At 48.9% G+C, this 19747-nt stretch overlaps 1 protein-coding gene across 6 annotated transcripts in view; it reads left to right on the top strand.

Annotated features, from left to right (window-relative positions):
* The window catches only part of BCAR3 (BCAR3 adaptor protein, NSP family member), a 360529-nt gene that overhangs the window by 198698 nt on the left and 142084 nt on the right, over positions 1 to 19747 (top strand). The window contains exon 1 of one of the 6 annotated variants that reach the window (XM_069641842.1): positions 4640 to 4759. The exons of 3 other annotated variants lie outside the window; for them this stretch is intronic. In XM_069641842.1, coding sequence (XP_069497943.1) covers positions 4643 to 4759 — 117 coding nt within the window. In that variant the 5' untranslated portion in view covers positions 4640 to 4642. Of the gene's footprint in view, positions 1 to 4639; positions 4760 to 6056; positions 7202 to 9036; positions 9365 to 19747 lie in introns of those variants that run through there. 2 more of the 6 variants (XM_069641843.1, XM_069641844.1) reach the window with 2 other exon arrangements.

The following is a 19747-nucleotide window of genomic DNA, read 5'->3' as shown; positions in this document are numbered from 1 at the left end:
CGATAAGGGAGGGCGTTTGGCAGGTTCTGGGGATTCCAGGAACTGAGATCCAGACAACCTGACCGCTCGCCGAGTCAGCACCGGCGCAAGCCTTCCAGTCCCCCTCCTCAGCAGTAGCCTCAGAGAGCATAAAGGCATGACGTGTTACACCCGGTCCATTTTTGGCACCAGAACTTCGCTGACCCTTGGATCCTCTCAGTAGAATCCACAATACTAGAGAAGGGATGAACAATGACAGATCTCTTAACATTGAATTTCGACCACAGGGTTGAGGTGGACAACGAGGAAGGGGGTGGACCACATCGAGAACGTGCTACAGGTGTGATAGTCCTTCCCATTGGGCTAACAGTCCGAATTGCCCTGCTCTAATGATCATTTGCAGAAACTGCAATGGAAGAGGACGCCTGGCTAGATGTTGCAGGAGTAGAAATGCTGCCATGAATTGGATTGCAAATGAAAGACAGTGACGAAGGCGAAGAATGTGTGTCAGCAGTAGGGGGTGAAGACGAGGACTTGGATAGTCCAAAAACCACTATTATGGTCAATGGTACCCCAATAGTTAGGATGGTAGATTCAGGAGCCAAATACACACTCATTCCCAAGGTAATATAGAAGAAATCTGGACCAAACTATTTGCACTAAGTTGATTTCAAACCAAGGGCGTACGGCGGTGCAAAAATTTAACTGATCGGATGGTTCATAGCAACTTTGGTATTCAAAGATAGACAGGCTGAAGGACGCATTTATGTCTCAAAGGAACAGGCATCTCTCCATCTCAGCTGGACACATCAAAGATTGTTAAAGGTCCGACTGGATCTGAATGCAGCAGAAGCAGTTTTTCTAATCGCGGGTCCAGCGAAGAACAAAGAGAAAATACAAACTGAAATATTCAAGGATGATTTTGGTTGTGTGAAAGGGTTCACGCATCGCATAGTACTTAAACAAGGTGCCAATCCAATGGCGCAGAAACTGCATAATGTTCCATTAGCGGTGCGAGATGAAGTAAAGCTGAAATTTAAAAAGTTGGAATAGCAGGAGATTATCGAAAGCATTGATGCATCTGAGTGTGTGTCTCCTCTGGTGGTGATAAGGAAGAGTTCAGGGAAGATCAGAGTGTGCATTGATTTGAGGGAACTCAATAAGTGCATAATTCCTGAAAGACATCCGCTACCAAATATACAAGAGTTGATTTCGACAATGGGTTCGGCAAAAGTATTTTCAACACTTGATCTTACAGATGCTTATGAAGCAAAATTACACAAAGAGTCGAGGCAGTTGATGGCATTCATCACACCAGAAAGCCTTTTCCAATATCCTAGGATGCCATTTGGAGTAATATGAGCGGCTTGAGTGTTTCAGAGGATTATATACCATATTCTGGATGGAGAAGTGGGAGCCATCTTCTTTCAGGACAATATACTGGTGTATGCTGAAAATGAAGAAGATAACAGGAGGTTCGAGAAAGTGTTCAAGAAGCTGTACGGTGTAGGGATGACTCTCAGTAAAGACATTTTTTTAAAAAATAGGAAAGAGATTGAATATTTAGGACATGTAATCTCCAAAGAAGGGATTGCACCGAAGAAGGATTTGGCGGATGAAATAAAACATATGATCACGCCGAACTGCAAGGATAGCTCGAACAGTGCCGAATATTACTCTACGTTTTTGCGGGGATTTGCTGATCACACCGTGGCTCTAAGAAGTTCACATGGGATGAAGAATGTGAGAATTAATTTCTATACATAAACAAACCTTTGGCAACATCACCGGATTTACAGAATTATGAGAGGGGGAGATGCAGAGTGATCACTACAGATGCCAGTAATGTGGAAGTAGAAGTGGTTTTGACCCAGATTCATGAAGGAAAGAAGTAGATTATAGCATTTGCATCTCGATGACTTAAAGGAGTAGAAAAGGCTTATGCAACTATTGAAAAGGAAGCACTGGCCATCAGATGGGCTGCAGACAAGTTCAGAAGCTTTTTCTGGGGAGTTATATTTGAACTGCATACAGATCACAAACTGCTGGTGGAAGTTCTTTCAACAAATAGCTTAGAGACAAGGTATTGGGCAGGATAAGAAGATGGGTCTCCAGATTACAAGAATTTGACTTTACAGTGACATACATCCCGGGAGTGAGAAACTATGCAGCAGATTGTTTATCAAGAATTACAAACGATGTGGACACCAAGGATGATGATGGTGATGATGTGCAGGAAATGATTTGTGAAATATATGATTCAGCATTATATCCAACCAAGAGTGGTGTGAAGAGATGAAGAAAGATACAAGTATAATGTTCGTGGTCAAGAGTCTGGAAGAAGGAGGATTAAACAAGGAGAAAATGCAAGAGGTGAGAATGGAAGGTTTCTGGAATGTGAGGGATGAACTATGTGTTCAAGATGGCTGTCTTATGAGAGGAGATAAATTAGAGCCACCTGAGAGAATCAGGGAGAAGGTGATAACGTCTTGGACATGAAGGTCACCAAGGAATTGTGCAGACCAAACGCAGAATAAGGAAGACCTTTTGGTGGCCAGCACAGTTTGAAAAAAGCTTCAGGCACTGTATCCTTTGTATCAACTGTGATAAAGGGTGTGTGAGTGAAGACTATCCGATGGCTCTTACAGATATACCTGAGGGATCATGGAAAAAGATAGCTATTGATGTGCTAGGGCCTGTATGGAGTGGGGGAGACATATTGCATTGATGTTTTGACCAGATGAGCAGAGCTGGCAATGACACTGCATGGAACGACCAAAAGAGTGACTGATTTTTTAGAACAGTTGTGGTCACAAGGGTTACCCAGAAGAGGTATTGACAGATAATGGTTCACAGTTCAGGTCACGAGAAACGGAAAATGACTGTAAGGAAAGATCTATGGTTCACAAAACCAGTACAATATATCACCCCCAAATGCATGGCATTGTGGAAAGGTACAATAGAGTGATTAAGGAAGCCATTAGGTAGGTGTGGTCGAATGGAAGAGATTGGAAGGAGGTTGTGAGAAGAACAATTGTGGCCCATAGATTCACGCCAAATTGCACTACTGGTGTCTCCACTTTCAAACTTAGCAGGGGAAGGAGGGCCAGCACCAAACTGTTTCCAGGTTGGATGGGCGATGTGCCTGGTATGGAGGTGAGGTTGGATGATGTGAAGGACATCAGAGAGAAGCAACTAACAAATCACAGCAAGACAACAGGCATTTCAAGAAAGCCAAGGTGCTGTGCATTGTATGTTGGATTAGGAATAAGTTACCGGTTGTGCTGAGGGAGGACGGATGTCCGTGGTCCAAACCTATTGAAGTTTTGGGGGTGTTCAAACATGCTGTGCGAACAAAGGATGGTAGAGTGTGGAACAAAGAAAGAGTGATGATATTGACATGGGATGAGGCAGAAAGAAGTGATTGGAATGGTGGAAAGATGAAGAGAAGAGGTACATGTGGTGGGAGTAAATTTTCCTTGGCAGAAAGCCCAAATAAATCACTGACGACATCAAGGTTTGGAAGAAGCTACCGAAGACCAAGATATTTAAGTGACTATACTGAGTCATAGGAAACCTGAGTCAAGAGGAACCTGGAGGAGACGTTGTGTGAAGGAAATGAGAAGTGTATTATCGTAGAAAATTGAGAATGCTGCAAGAGATTCCAGAGTGGAGGAAGGAGAGAACAAGCAAATCGGTTGGGAAAAGCTGGAGGTTGCAGAGAGATCTGACATTCATATTCCCGTTATACCTACTAGTCTGTTATTAATATATACAAAATAAAGCACACATTCTAACCCCGTTGAGCGTCCATCTACACTTCACTGACCAATAATTTTTTGTGATTGAAACAAATGATACCACTTAAAACCGATCACCCCATCAGTCATAAATAGTTGAGGGATTAATGGGCAGTCAGTGGCAGCCACAAATGACACTATTTTTAGCACGACTGGGTGAAGAGGCAAAGTCGTTTCCATCCAAAGATTCAGACCTACAAGCACTCAATGTAAACGATAAAAAAGAGAAACTCCAAAAAAAGCAGACATTTAAATTGTTCCCCCTTAAATGCACCATTGTCGCACCCACGAACTTTGCCCAAGTGATGACACAGCACTTGCGCAGCCTCCACCCCTGCCCACCCAGAGGATCAGTCTCTGCTCTTCGTATTAAATCGGCCACTGACCCTAAACCCTTTGTTGCACCTGCACATGAGGAGGTCTGGCCTACACCTAAGAAAGCAGTGTTTTTTGGTAAATCTGCCAGATTCATGACCAGGAAACACTACCTGGGAAATGTGTTGTCAAAGAGAACAGGTTTCAAACTAAGGGAGCAGGGGGAAGTTTGCGTGTGTGTTCCTGCCATATATTTACTGGCAGCGGGTTATGTAAACACTGCTAGGCTTCACCGTCCCAAATAATAATGACACTATATCGAAAGCTTTTATCTGCTGGTGTGCTCGACTTTTTCTCTTCTTGTTTTCCCGTGACCTGCTGTCAGATGCGGTCTAATTAAAGACAAACACGTCGGCGGTTTCCCTTTGGTTCCCTACTTTGAGCGAGCAGGCCCCATCTTGCCTGGCGGCCTGGTGACGCCCACATACCTCTGCTCCTGGACACCGGAGCAGAGGCCTTGTTGCCTCGCGCCCGCCGCCACAGCCACCATGGACCGCCATGGCGCAGTCAGCTGCGTCACGGGCTCGCGCTCTTTCAATGGCGCGCGCGGGGCCCGAGCGGCTTCCAAGCGGGAATGGGGAAGTTCCAGGAGCCTTGTGTTTCAGGTACGTCGCGTACGGCGAGGGCCGCGCGCCGGCCCGCGCCGATGCTTAATGGTTTGTGGACATGGACGCTGGAGGCCTTGGGGATTTGAAGCCGTGGTCTAGGGTTTCAGTGCTGAGAGCGTGGGATCACATGAGGCTTGCTGCCCTCTGCACAGGGCAGGCTCGCGGCCAGCACGCCAGAAGCATCCGTCACAGGCGGATGCGTGTGAGCAGCGGTGGTGGGAGCCCCCAATGTGTCAGCGGAGGCTGTGGGAGTGCCTTGGAGCTGGCCGTCCCAGGCGCATGCATGCAAACACAGGCTGTGTTGGAGATGACAGTCCCAGGCGGATGCATGTGAGCAGAGGATGTGGGGCGTATGTGAGCAGAGGCTGCAGGAGCCCTCTGGAGCACGCAGCCCCAGGACGTGAGCAGAGGCTGTGGTGGCCCTTGGAGCTGAACGTTTCAGGCGTGAGCAGAGGCTGTGGTGTGTGGCCCTTGGAGCTGAAAGTTCAGGCTGTGAGCAGAAGGTGTGGTGTGGGGCCGTGAGCAGAGACTACAGTGTGCGGTACTTGGAGCAGATAGGCCTAGGCGAGTGCATGTGAGTAGTGGTTTTGTTGGCCCCTTGGAGCTGGCTGTCCCAGGCAGGTGAGCAGGGGATGTTGGAGGCTTTTGGAACATGGACTAGAACGTGCATGGCAGAGGCTGTGGAAGCCCCTTGTAGTGGACTGTCCCAGGAGTGGAGTTCAATTTTCCAGGATGCATGTGAGCCGAGGCAGTAGTCGTGCAGTGGAGTTGACAGATCCAGGTGACTGCATGTGAACCGAGGCCGTGTGAGTCCTTTACAGCAGGCTTTCCCAGGCAGGCATATGTGAGTGGAGACTGTCGGAAGGCCCGTCCACCTGGCTGTTTCTGGCAGATACACAAATGTGAGTCTGCAGCAATGCATTATAGCTCGAAGTCTCGGGTGGATGCATGTGAGAAGAGGGTGTGGGATCTCCTGTAACTCAGTCCCAGATGGATGCATGTTAGCAGAGGGCGTGGGATCTCCCGAAGTGCAGTCTCAGGTGGATGCATGTGAGCAGAGGGTCTGGGGTCTCCTGAAGCGCACAGTCCCAGACGGATGCATGTGAGCAGAGGGTGTGGGATCTCCTGTAGCGCACAGTCCCAGGTGGATGCATGTGAGCAGAGGGTGTGGGATCTCCTGTAGCACACAGCCCCAGGTGGATGCATGTGAGCAGAGGGTGTGGGATCTACTGAAGCACACAGTCCCTGGTGGATGCATGTGAGCAGAGGGCGTGGGATCTCCTGAAGCGCACAGTCCCAGGTGGATGCATGTGAGCAGAGGGCGTGGGATCTCCTGTAGTGCACAGTCCCAGGCGGATGCCCGTGAGCAGAGGGTGTGGGATCTCCTGTAGCGCACAGTCCCTGGTGGATGCATGTGAGCAGAGGGCGTGGGATCTCCTGAAGCGCACAGTCCCTGGTGTATGCACGTGAGCAGAGGGCGTGGGATCTCCTGAAGCACACAGTCCCTGGTGGATGCACGTGAGCAGAGGGTGTGGGTTCTCCTGTAGCACATAGTCCCTGGTGTATGCACGTGAGCAGACGGCGTGGGATCTCCTGTAGCACACAGTCCCAGGCAGATGCATGTGAGCAGAGGGTGTGGGATCTACTGAAGCACACAGTCCCTGGTGGATGCATGTGAGCAGAGGGTGTGGGATCTCCTGTAGTGCACAGTCCCAGGCGGATGCATGTGAGCAGAGGGTGTGGGATCTCCTGTTGCGCACAGTCCCAGGTGGATGCATGTGAGCAGAGGGTGTGGGATCTACTGTAGTGCACAGTCCCAGGCGATGCATGTGAGCAGAGGGTGTGGGATCTCCTGTAGTGCACAGTCCCAGGCGGATGCATGTGAGCAGAGGGTGTGGGATCTCCTGTTGCGCACAGTCCCAGGTGGATGCATGTGAGCAGAGGGTGTGGGATCTCCTGTAGCACACAGTCCCAGGTGGATGCATGTGAGCAGAGGGTGTGGGATCTCCTGTAGCACACAGTCCCTGGTGTATGCACGTGAGCAGAGGGCGTGGGATCTCCTGTTGCGCACAGTCCCAGGTGGATGCACGTGAGCAGAGGGCGTGGGATCTCCTGTTGCGCACAGTCCCAGGTGGATGCACGTGAGCAGAGGGCGTGGGATCTCCTGAAGCACACAGTCCCAGGTGTATGCACGTGAGCAGAGGGCGTGGGATCTCCTGAAGCGCACAGTCCCTGGTGTATGCAGGCGTGCAGTGTGACTTCTGAGAGGTATCCACTTGGATACAAGCGCCATCTTCTGAAAGGGCTCAGTGTTGGACCACCATCTTCCCACTTAAAGTGGGTGAGGGCTCGAAAATGCCGAAGGACTGTAATGTTTTCCAAGCCCTGGCTGCAGCTCTTTGCTGCTTCTATCACCGAAAGGCCATCCTCGGGATCAGGGTAGGTACCATTCTGACACGCCATTTATTTAGCTGTTCCTCATAGCATGATCGTGCCTCAAAGACTCCCTTTATATAATAATGCCCATGTTAATATGATTTCAAAGCATGTGCCAGATAATGTTATGTATAATTGTTAATCGCTTATTTTGCTTTTTTGTAAATGTTTTCTCGAGAGCATATAGTTTAGTTGCATGTGAGCGATATAGAGGAGTTCACTATGTGTGCAGCATTTGCTACCACTGCATTCATAGCTCACAATAGTAGTGAGCAAGTTGGAGAGTGGTCACACGTATAAAGCGCTTCAGCGAACCAAATCGCCTCTAACCACTGGTCTTTGTACAAATCTTGGGAAACGAAAGTCTTGCACCCTCCTGACCCTGTACCCTCCTGACCCAGCGCTCACTCAGCAAAAGAAGTAAGAGTTTTAAGAGAGGCGGTTTCATTCAGACCCTAAAAGTGGAGCGTGAGTGGACAGATCTGTGAGATGCAAGTCACTCATTCCAGAAATTTCTCCCCCTTACAGCCTCACACTGGAAAGATGTTCGATGCTGGATATAAAAAGCCCCAGCGCAGTAGCATCTGTAATGGACAGGTCTTGCTATGGGAGCACTCATTTTATGGTATTTGGCAAAGGTGAAAGGCTGAGAACCTTGCTGTCATTTGGACCCGCGTTTTATAGTTTGCACACAGATCTCAAACTCCCCAGGCTATCTTGCCAGCTGTGTACTGCCCTACATCCGGTCCTTTTAGAAGGCCTGGGCTGGACCCGCTGGCTATGGGAAAGCAGGCTGCATGTCTCCTACAGATTTACATTCTCTAATTCTCTAAGGGGCCTACCACTCGTTCCCATCATTACCCACGGTTCACACCAGCACTGGGCCAGAGCGCATTAACCCACGGTCACGTTACCAGGCGCTGCGGCTATGAAGGATTGCAGATCAAGCTGCTAGCCATCATTGTCTCTGATGTTTAATTATAGTACAATGGGATCGTGCCAGACTGTACACATTGCTCAACTTGGCTCGGATTTTTAATACTTAAAATAACTCCTGTTTCCATGGTAATTTTCCATTGGGCCTAATCCATCGAGGCGCTGGCGGAAGTAGCGCGCGGCCCTATTAGTGCGCGGTGCATGGGAAAAAGAGTTTATAGGCAGTGCTCAGCACTGGGCCCTTTGCACTTTTTTATTAATTTAGAATGATAAATTGTCGCTGTTCTGGCAACTCTTGCCTCGGGATGGGTGGGTGGGGGAGGGGAAATGTAATGAATCTGCTTATTTTTTGTGAACAGCTTTTATTTCAATAGGAACATGTAGCTCTAGGAGGGGGGTATGTGCATTGCGCGTGGATTACATCGTGCGCTGGATGGCAGAAAGCAACATGTGGTCCCAGGGAAGGGCGTGGAAACATGTCATTGTGGCAGTACTATAGCTGGTAACGCTGTAACGTTGTTTTGTGTCTTCTTGTAATGTGCATTACACATATATATCATTTGAGGCGAAGGGAGATGCCCAGATGATTTTCCCAGAATCACACAGTTGTTTTGGTCAAGTGCTGTAGCTGGGATTAGTACCCGGATCTCCAAATTCCAATGGATGTGCTGCTTCCAAAGTTACACAAAGTATTTTTCCCTCATATTAGTTCGAGGCGAGCTTGCATGTCATTTGATTGTTTAATAAAATGCAACCACACGTGATCCAGCCAGCCGTGCTCATCAACAAATCTGAAATGTTAAATGCGTTCCAGATCACTGCGCCGAGCCGGCTCCGGCAGCAGGTGACTGGGAGTGTGGGTGGGCAAGGAGGCATGCGGGGCTCCTGCCAAATTCTTTGCATACCTGAGAAAAACACACTTGCGTTTGCTCGTGATTTAGATGTGGTTCGTAGTTTTCGCACAGCGAAGGATACGATTGGGCTGTCACGTGTCGTCGACAGGGGCCCGGAGTCCAGGATATACTCGTGCAAGTGTTCGGGTCTGCGCCGTGTGAAGTGGAGACGGCGCACCCAGATTACAGCTAAAGTGTTCAAGTGGCCGGTGTGCACACAGGGCGCATAGCAATGCGGTACGCTGGCACATCGCCTTTCACCCCTGAGGAAGCAGCGCCGAGTGTGCCAGTCAGTCACCGAGTGAGGACGGTGTGAAGGGACGAAGCTCATTCTGCGGTAGGTCGCGTTCAATGCACCCCTCCTGGGCCTGGCATGTTCTAAATGTGATCTGGCATAGCGGCGCGCCCAGCGGGCAGGCTGGCAGGCAGCATGCAGGGCACAGCCAAGTGAATTCCACCCCTGACCCGCTGTTGTTGACCTAGTTGGCCAGGCACAGCTGAGATGGGGGGACCTGTCAGATTGCTCGACAAATTCCTAAAACTTTAACATGGCTGGGTCGCTTTCCTGATGCTGTATCAGCTGGTCTCCAAAACACTTGGGCCACAGCTGAGTGGGATAATGCACCCACTGCAGAGATTGTGTGTGCGCTGAGAAGACTCGGGTTGAGGGTACAGCTGTGAACAGTGCTCAATTTCTAAGAAAATAAGTGCCAGTGCCCAAATATTTTCTAGCACGCTTGTGCCACTGCGGACAGGCAGTTCCCCACCATTGCTCCCACCACCCACAGCTGTACCCCAGAATCGGCACATTTGGGGTTAAACTACAGCTCCCACCTGATCTTTGGGGTTGATGGATGCTTTGGCTCTGAGTACTTCATACTCCATATGAGTCTGAGACAATAAGTGCCGGGGCTCTGAAATAAGTACCAGGGCTGAGCCCTGGCAAACACCCCCACAAATTAAGCAATGCCTATGGACGGTGTCCACCCACTTTTTTGACTGCCTTTTTGGAATTTGTGATTTGATGCCGACCTCAGGACTTGAACCGCGGTTAGCACTATATAACCCGATGGAAACTAGCTAACTACTAACATTTCAGGACTGTAGGTTCCAGGAAAACCATTTGTATTGATTCTTGGAGTTTAAAGCATGCACACCTTGTAACGTTTTGAAAACACTATTAGAAGAAAATATCTTCTCTTGGGTTTTTGTGTGTGTTGATTTTATGAAGGGAAAATGGTGTTCTTCCTGGGCAATGTGTATGGTTATGCAAAACCCATCGAATGTAATTTGCGTATTATACATTGATGTGCGAATTTCTGAGCCCCCCACTTTTCTTTTAGGACTTGACCCCTGCCTGACATGCCAGGTTCGACCACCCGCCCCCTTCGTCCACTCAGCCACTCATCATCCAGAGGTCGATAAAATGTGTCCCAATGGGTCTTGTAATACCAGCTCGTGTTGGCACCGCGTAATGATGCCGTCTCAAACGTGTGCCATAAAAGTGCCATTATAGTCTCTCTCTTTTCAGGGCTGGAGACGGGTATCTGTTTCCAAACGTGGAGTAAAGACCAGCAAGCCACACATGCCAGCAACGTATCAAACGAGAGTAATTCTTTCCCCCTCCCACCCCGCCCATCACAATTGTAATAGCAAAGGCATGCATTGCAGTGTGTTACCCCTTAAGTGCTACGGGCGAGTAAGCTCGTCCAGGTTCCCATGAAGAATCATTTGTAGGCTCCGCCCACTTCCAGGGTGAATTAAAGTTAATCTAAAATGTAGAGCACCTGGCTCCTGCCTAGGGGCCATTGAAAGAGGGTGTCAGTCTAAGAGTTGACCAGGACACGCTTTTTCCAGTACTTGTATTGGATGCATAAGTCTCGTTCGTTCCAGTGAATTTAACCAAGACTCCAACGCCCACAATGCACCAGTTTGTTAGATAACCCCCCCCCCCCAGAACTGGATAATAAGCCTTCCTGTGACATGGAGTCATCTAGTTCCCCTTCCTGTGACGCTATGGTGCATTGCACTGGCTGCAGCATAGGACTAGGGCATGCATGCTGATCTGGTAAAACTTGTCTGACCATATCGCTGTTCCTCGGTGAGCAACATCCATGCTCTCCCACAGCCCTTTCCCTATCACACAGCAGAGAAAGACAAACCCCCCAGGCTGTGTGAGGATCTGACAGGGGGCTCTGTGTTTCTGTTTCTTATGGGGTCTAAGCACTGGCTCTGACCTCTTACTCTGAGCAGTTGCCCCTCAGGCTAGATGGCCCAACTTGAAAGCTTGTGCAAGCATCCAAGGGGTGCTAGTAAACAGAGAGTGACACAGGAGCCATGCTGCCAAAGCAGTGATGCTGCTGTCAAGGCTCTGCGCCCACTGTGGGCACGCCTGCTAGCACTGCCTTCCCTTTGCGCATGGGCATCAAACATGAGGCCCTTCATGGGGGTTCAAATCCAAAACCTCTGGAGGGAGGAGGCCAAGTTGTGCTCCAGTGCTCCGGTCCATTCTGGCCTGAAACCCATCACCTGTTCTAACGGTGCAGCATCTTGCAGTGCTTAATGCTTCGCTCTGCAAAGCCGAGTGTAATAGAAGGCCATGCTTTTTGTAAGTGTCGGTTTTGTATAGTTTATAGTTGTGGACAGTGGGTGGTTTAGAATATTATTTTTTTGTGTGTCACCTCCGCTGGTCAAAGAGACGTGGCCCAATGAGAAGCACCCTGCTGTCGCGTAGCAACTGGTTGAAAGCAGCTCGAGTAAAATAAGTCTGCCATATGTCTGCAAAAAGGCAATGCTCTCACTCTCCAGATCTCTCTCTTCAGCAGAGCCATCGTTCCGGAACTCATCATGCATCTCACAAGTTCGACCTTCTTGCTCTCGAACACACGTCTTGAGAAAGACCCCTGTTGGCCCGAAACGTGTCGGCTTTTGTGTGTTAATAAACCACTGCTAAACTCTTAACTCACATGGCCTCTCATTTTTTACTTGATCTACTCAAGCTGATTCCAACGACTAAATTATTAGATCTCCAGCACCCAGATGAATGTGGTTCTTACAAATGAACCCCTTTAACTCGCTGGGACGGAAGAGCACCGCCTCCTAATAACCCCTCACCGGTAGCAGGACCCACCCCGAACTACCATGATCAGCACAGTGATCTGTTTATTCTAGTGCTCTACCCCCCCCCCAAGATGTTAATATGAAGTTGTTCTCTTTGAAGCACCTGATTGCACACTCTTGCAGGTCCACAACGCTGTTAATATAATATGTATTGTAATCATCATTTATATAGCGCCCTTTCCACATTTGTATGGCCTCAATGTGCTTTGTGGTTGAAACGCCCTCAGTGACCGCAGTCCATGTGTGGGAGATTTTGAGAGGTAATTTAAGGATGCATGTCTGCATTTTGCCAGGTTAGGACTTAAGAGGCCTGGCTTGGCTTCAGTAAGCAGCCCGAAGACAGGCACGTGGGCGGGTGCTGTTGGTGGTTTAGGATAGAGTGCTAGTGCCGGAGATTCGATGTGTGCCCAGCTAGACCAACATTTTTCATAGGTTGTCACTGTACACGGATGGCAGAGGTGTTGAGGTACGTCAGGGGTTTCAGTGTGGAGAGCTATGTGAGCTGCTAGACCGGAATAGCATAATCATAGCTGCATTCTAGAGTGCATGGATGGGTGGCTGTACCTGCGACCTGTGTCCACAAACGTGGTGCTTCATAAACATACTGTAAACTTGGATGGAGTTCATTTTCCATGTTGATCTTCATGGTACAATGCGATTGGCTGGTCTCGCCAGTCGTGGTCTCCCTAGATTGAGGTCTGCACAGTGGGCGAGGGGCCTACAGCTGGTGTCCACAGACGTGGTGCTTAGTATACATAATGTACACTTGGATGGAGTTCATCTTCCATGTGGTTATTTTTCTAGGTCCAACGCGATTGGCTGGTCTCACCACTTGCGGTCTCCCTAAATTGAAGTCTGAGCAGTGGGAGAGGGGCCCAGAGGGATGTAGGGGAGTGATGTACGATCATCTGTGGGTGAGAGGCTGGGGGAGGGTAAAATATGTGTCACAATGCACCACTGCCAACGCTGCTGGCATCTGTGGGGGTGTGGGTGGAGAGGTGTGTTGTTGGGTTAGGTCAGTGTTTCGGTGCACGTGTCCACAGTATAAAGTGCAAGAGGGGTTCTTTGATGAATTCGACCGTCCGCACGGTGGGTAGAATAAATTGAATGATGGTAGATGAACATCTGGAAAATCTGGGGGCTAATCCGCACACATTATCCTATGCTCACTGCAATACACATAGGCCGTGTACTCTGGTTGGAAAAAGCCTACAGGCGCCATCCCCCCTGTCATATTTAGTTGGGACATGACAGTCAAAAGTACATTAAGGCATCTCAGAAGGGGGGAGGCAAAACCTCCTGCCATGGCGAGCCTAATTAACTAACCAAGGCTCAATGGATCCTCCCTGTCCCTTTGTTTAAGCTCTGCTGCCGGTCACAGCTTTGCATACTAATCAAAGTTTAATTCAAACAGGTCCACATGGGGCCGGTTGCAGAGGCTAAACAAAGGAGACAGGAAAACCTAACACCCCTTTCATTTGCACTGTGTCAACCTGAAGCCAGCTCCTGCCATAAAGTATCAATGACAGTGAGCTGTCATGTCTGGGACTGTGTTTACAGTCGGCAACCCCTGCAGGGGGAACCCATTCAGACGATATGAGAATGTGGTTTGCAGGAGACAGAAAGTCTGTTCTCACTGCACCTTCAAGGGGGACCTGCCGCTTTAATCAGGCACCAAAAGAGAGCTTCATTAACTTGAGACCCTTTCATCCACAACAGACAGGAAGAAAGGCTGGACTTAGTATTACATGTTTTCACCCCTTTAACTTTTCTGTTGCAAATCACTCTGGTTATGACCTGGTGCATACAGGAGATTATTGGTGGGAACAAAGGATTGGTTCATTAAGGTAGGCTTAGCCTACACCAATCACTGTGGACCATTTGTCTTTAAAAGAGGTCTGACCACCTCTTTTGGGCATATCATCTGAAGACTTTGCAAGGAGTAGCAAGAAGCAAGATCCCTCCCCTAAACATTTGCCAGGGAACAAAGGGAGATGCTGAATCCAGATGACCCTCAAGCAGCTCCAGAACCGGTACCCAGCCTTCACACAGCATGCCAGAGTCTCTGAGCCAAACTAAGGACAAGGCAGCTGCCTGCAACACTCTCCTTAAAGGACGATTCAAAGGACGACACAAGCCCAGTGAAGAAGCTAAGAGGAGTGCATCAACAAGCATCTACTGACGTCTGCCTTAAAAGGACATTTTTGAGCCAGTCGAGCCCCTCGAGCTGCAAACGACTGCACCCTTGACTGTTCTTATGCAGCAGTTGCTCACACCGTCCAAGACGCCTCGACCAGTGCTTCAGACCCGCCGACCAGAGCTGAGATAATGATTCCTGACCCCGAGCCGCCATGTAGGCCAGCCTGCAGCCAGCCGTCCAACCAACCCTCGCTGAACTGCCTGCCGCTTGATCCTCGCAGCTGTCTTCAGTCTTGAACTCTGTTGCAGAAGCTGCAAAGTGCCCTGAAGCAGACTCAACCCTGTCGAGCACCTAGAACTTCTACAAGCACAAGGTTTGGTCCCCCTGGTCCTTCTCTGAAGGCCCCTAGTGACATTTTATGAACCCATTGCTCCATCTGGGCTGAACCCAAGTATCCTTGAACTATTGGGATTAATTACTTTTCTGACTACCCTCCTGTCAGTTTCTAGAGTGCATCTACTTTCCTTCATGAAACTGCCCTCTGCATTCTTTTACAGGGATGGTTATATTTTGTAGTGTGCTAGAACTGTCTGATGTGATAATGATAAAGTAGATATTTTTATACAATCTTGACTGGACAGTCCCTTTTATCATTGGGTAATAAATTGTATTTTCGCTGTGTTGCAACTAACCAACGATCCACAACCGTGCGAAGATAAGCCTGCCGTTTCGTCCACGTTACTAAAATTGAACAAGGAGGATTATAATATGCTTGTGTTTCCACTCTGTTTGGTTCCCTTCTTTTGTACTACCGGTGTGGCTCTAATTGTTGGTTTAGAAACCGATATTCATCCCTGGACCACTGGTGCCCTGGAAGTTGATTCGTCACCGCTTCTAGAGGAGGAATGAAAGAGCCAGGTTTTGAGGCCCTTTTTGAATGCCAAGTGATTGTCAATGTTGCGGATGTGCAGGGGCAGAAAGTTCCAGATCAGCGCTTGGAAGGAGGAGGATCCACCTAGTCTAGTGGAATTGTAATGTGGGACAACTAGGAGAAATGCTGTGCCAGATTTGAGTGTCATTGAGGGGTGGTAGCGAGTGACGTTGTTTTGGAGAAATACCGGGCCGGTGTTGTGGATGGCCCGGTGCGTGAGGGATGCACATGGCTTTATTGGTAGTGCGTCGAAAAATAGGGAGCCAATGGAGGACTTGGTGTGGGGCGGATATGCTCTCTGGAAAGGAGGCTAAAGAGCAGGCTGGCCGCAGCGTTTGGTTCTTTGCAATTTCCTTCGTGTCTAACTAAGGCGGTTTGCATAGTGTAAGCATGAGTGGATGATGGAGATAATGGCAGAGAGACGTTGAGGATAGGTGAGGTATGGGACGATACGCCAGAGGATGTGTAGATGGAATGCGATGGTTTTTGTTGTCAGTGGCTGGATAAAGGGTCAGCTTTACCAAGATTTGAACCTGCTACAGCGTTCACTTGCAGGTGCATTAACCACTAAGTTGTTTTACTGGCATTCATGCATGCTGGAGGTTTGGCTTTATTAGTGAGTATGAAATCAAGGGTTTCTTTTATTTTACGTCTCTTTTGCGATTGTTTCACCATTCATGTGCAATTGTGATTACTTTGCTCACACCGGACTATGAGATGGGAACAAATATAACCAGTAGTTTAACGCCAACTTGAAATGTTATGGTGTCACGCGACCAACCAAACAATTAGCCACGCTCAGGGGATATTGGCCTCCGCGCTGTCTGCAAAAAGCACTAAAGCAGAGGCTGCTGGGTAATTGTCTTATCTCATGCCGTGGCAGCCGTCCCTGCCATCAGGCAGTGCCTTTGGGCAGGAAGTGGGTGAAACCCTAGTAGGCCCCGACAGTCACCTGGGACCTGTGGGGATGGGAGATGTCTCATCGGAGGTCCATCCCAGCAGGGTTTCAGTTTGCAATCGAACTGGAAGGCCATTTCCCTTTAAACGCCTGCCCCCAGAGCACGGGATGCTTTCAATGTGTCTGACATCATCAGCGAATTAATAATACAGGGCTGGTGATCTCAGCCTAAGCACAACACCCCCCAGAGGCTGCACACTGCGTTGTGTAATTAAAATGTTATTCTTATTGATCTTGGAATTGGAATGAACGGTCATTTATGGGGCTAATTCTCACAGTGCAATCTCTACTTGTTTGTAGACAGAGACAACGCAAGTAGAGCAATCTCTTACTGCATATGCACCAGTGCACAAAAGTATATATGCACGCATGCATGGATCCGCACACGCATGATCGTCAGGGGACAGTCATTGGCCTGGGTGACATCTTTACGGTCTGGACGTTGACACGCAGTGTCCTTGGCCTGTTGGAAGCTGTCCCTCTTAGCAAGGCCTTCATGCTTCCCCAGGGTTCGTCCACGAGCCCCCCCTCCCCGTTCAATCTTTATGTGAAGCCCTTGTCAACGTAACCATTGCACATAGTTTTCTTCTCTATATGTAGGCCGACGACGCCCAGGCTGTCCTCCGCGTGGACGGCCATGTGGGTGTAGCAGCTCGTGGGTCTCAGCATTGCGTGGAAGACATTGGCCATTGGATGAAACAGAATAGGCTGAAGTTTTACCCTTTGAAAACTGAAGTTCTGTTGTGCGGCTTACCCTCACAGAGGGATAAGATGTGGACAAAGCCAATACAACATCCACACAGCCTGGCCTTTTAAACTCTAGTTCTCTATGCTAGGACCGTGCCATCTCCATTCACATAGGTTTGTAACTTGGGTGTAGGAACGAATGCGCTGTGCCGAGCTACTGATTCTTGCGTTCCCGCCATAGAATTTTCTAGTCGGCGGCCTTGATTATTGTAGTCCCAATGCCACCCTTTACAGACTCCAGATAATCAAAAAGGCTGAGGATGGAATCCTGATCAGATAAGGCTGCAAAACTATCTAGACACATTGCCAATTAGATAGAGTGTGGGCCAGACATTTAGAGATTTTTTTTAGATCTGGACTGCATTTCATTCAAATGGTGCTATGGGCCTGATTTTTCAAATGGGACAGTCCCATTGAACACATTTTTGAAAGTCAGACCCTATATGTCCAGATATTTTTTGCCTTCAGAAGTCCCCACACGACATAAAACGCTTGTCTGCTAACACATATTCAGTTCTTGAGACCATCAACTAGTCCAAATGAATACAAAATTCATGGGCAAGGGATTTAATTGAACATAAAATGTAGGGCCTCATTAAAAGTTCGGCAGGGTGGTAATGCAGTGGTCACGGAGTCACTTCTGCTTTACACACCGCTGAACGACAGGTTTGGGGGTAAATCAGAGCAGAATGCTGGAGGTGATTACTCCACCTTACTGCCCAAACTGACGCCCAATCTTCATCACCACTTTCCCGGGTAAACTCTTGGAAAAGCTGCCCATCTCCCATCTTACTCTCCACACTGAATCTGTTGGTTGTCTCCATGACCATGAGTCTGGTTTCAGAGCTTCCAGAGACACAGAAACTGCTCTCCTGAACACCCGTGAAGATCTGCTCTCTAACCTTGATTCCAGCATTCCTTCTGTCCTCATCCTCCTTAATCTTTCCTCCGCTTTCAACACGGTCAATCACGCCATTCTGATCAATCAACTCAGTGAGGACCTGGGCATCGTGGATCAGGCCCTGGAGTGGCTGACCACCTTCCTCTTGGACCACCCCTCCCAGGTCCAACTTAGTCCTTTCTCTCTGCCACCTCTCTCTCTCTACCTGTGCAATTTCCTAGGGCTCTATCCTCTCACCCTAGTTTTTCAACCTTTACTTGGCCCCTTTGGCCCACCTGATCGCTACCTTCTCTTCTAGCTTTCAGTGTTGTGCGGATGATACATAGCTTTCCTTCAGGCTCCGCTCAGCCTCCTCTCCTCTCTCGCTCATTCCTGACAGTCGATCTGCGATTCAGGATTGGTGCACCTCTAACGATCTCTGCCTTAATGCCAGTAAGACAGAGATCCTTCTCATTGGGACCCCTGCCCTTGCTTTCCCTCTCACTCTGGCCGTCCGCCTTGGACCCTCTTCCTTCGCCTTCCTGCGAAACAAAAAACCTTGGCGTCATCTTCAACTCAACTCTCTTTGTCTCCTCACTTCTCAGATGTCGCCAAGAAGTCCCACTACCAACTGCACCTCCTCAAAGTAACTCTTCACTTTCTCACTTTCATCCAGAAGCTCACTGTCTCCAGAGCCCTGGTTTTCTCTAGGCTGGACTACTGCAACAGCCTCTTTCTCAATCTTCCTTCCTCTACTCTCCGCTCTCTGCAACTAATCCAGAACAGGACTGCAAGACTTATCCTTGGCCTCAAGCCCAGTTACCGTATCTCTCCAGCCCTGAAATCTCGCCACTGGCTCCTGGTGGCTGCAAGGATCAAGTTCAAGAACCTTTGCATTGTCCACAAGGCACCACATCCGCACCACATCCAACGCTCTTCCAAAATACCTTCCTTCTCAATCCCTTTGCTCAGCTACCTCCAACTCTCAAAGCGTTAGACACTTTTCCAGGAAGGGTATGGGGGTTAGCTCCCTCTCCTTCTGCAGGTGCCTCCCTCTGGAATGGCCTCCCTCCCCTCTCAAACTTGACCCAGACCACCTCAAGTTCCGGAAGCAGTTCAAAACTTTCCTCTTCTCTGCTTTCTCTCTCTCCCTCCCTTGCTGACCTACCTGTCTGCTGTACCGACTGGTTGCTTCACTATCCTCAGAGCCTCACTGGGTAGCAGGCTCTTTCTTGATCAGTCACCCTTGCACTGCCTCCGGGCCTACCACGCACTTAGGGGCTGTAACTGTAACGCCACAGTCCCATGTTGTCCTTGCACTCCCCAGAGCCGCGCTGTCCTGGCTGCACTTACTCAGAGCATTGCTGCCCTGTTTTCCCCTCCACTCTCCTTTGCATTCCCCCACCCTACTTTTCCCCTTGCACTTCTCGTACTCGCACTTGCACAATGCCTAGTAAGATTGTTTGTCTTGTCCTACCTTGTCTTGTCACGCCGAGAAACACTCGTGTACAGGTGCGTTATAAATTACATATCATATTAAAAACAGCCAAATCACCGGTATTACAGCCAGTGGTAATACCAGTGGTGGTAACGCCACAGAAATCCCCATGGAGACCTATGGACTACAATTAATGGGGACTAACACCACCTACCAACACTCTTAATCCAGTGGTATTACCACTGGATCAAGTGGTGGTAACTCTAATACCATTTGGTGGTATCTCAGTGGTATTACCGCTGAGATACAACCAAACTCATAATGACGCTGATAGTCTTGTTTTGGGATTAATCTGCTTTTTCAGTACAAAAACCTATATTCCTTCCAGATGCTTAAGACAGACATCCTTGGATCACATTCCAAATATAGACTATGCACATGTGGTGGACCATCTTTCTGCTCTCAATCCAACACGCTTGAACTTTCTAGTGGTCCAGCTTCACCAA

The sequence above is a fragment of the Ambystoma mexicanum genome, chromosome 1q (assembly GCF_040938575.1).
Source record: "Ambystoma mexicanum isolate Mex_15411 chromosome 1q, UKY_AmexF1_1, whole genome shotgun sequence".
In the NCBI taxonomy this organism is placed as follows: Eukaryota; Metazoa; Chordata; class Amphibia; order Caudata; family Ambystomatidae; genus Ambystoma; species Ambystoma mexicanum.
Note: the sequence above shows the minus strand (reverse complement) of the source record. Positions and strands in the feature narration are given on the sequence as shown.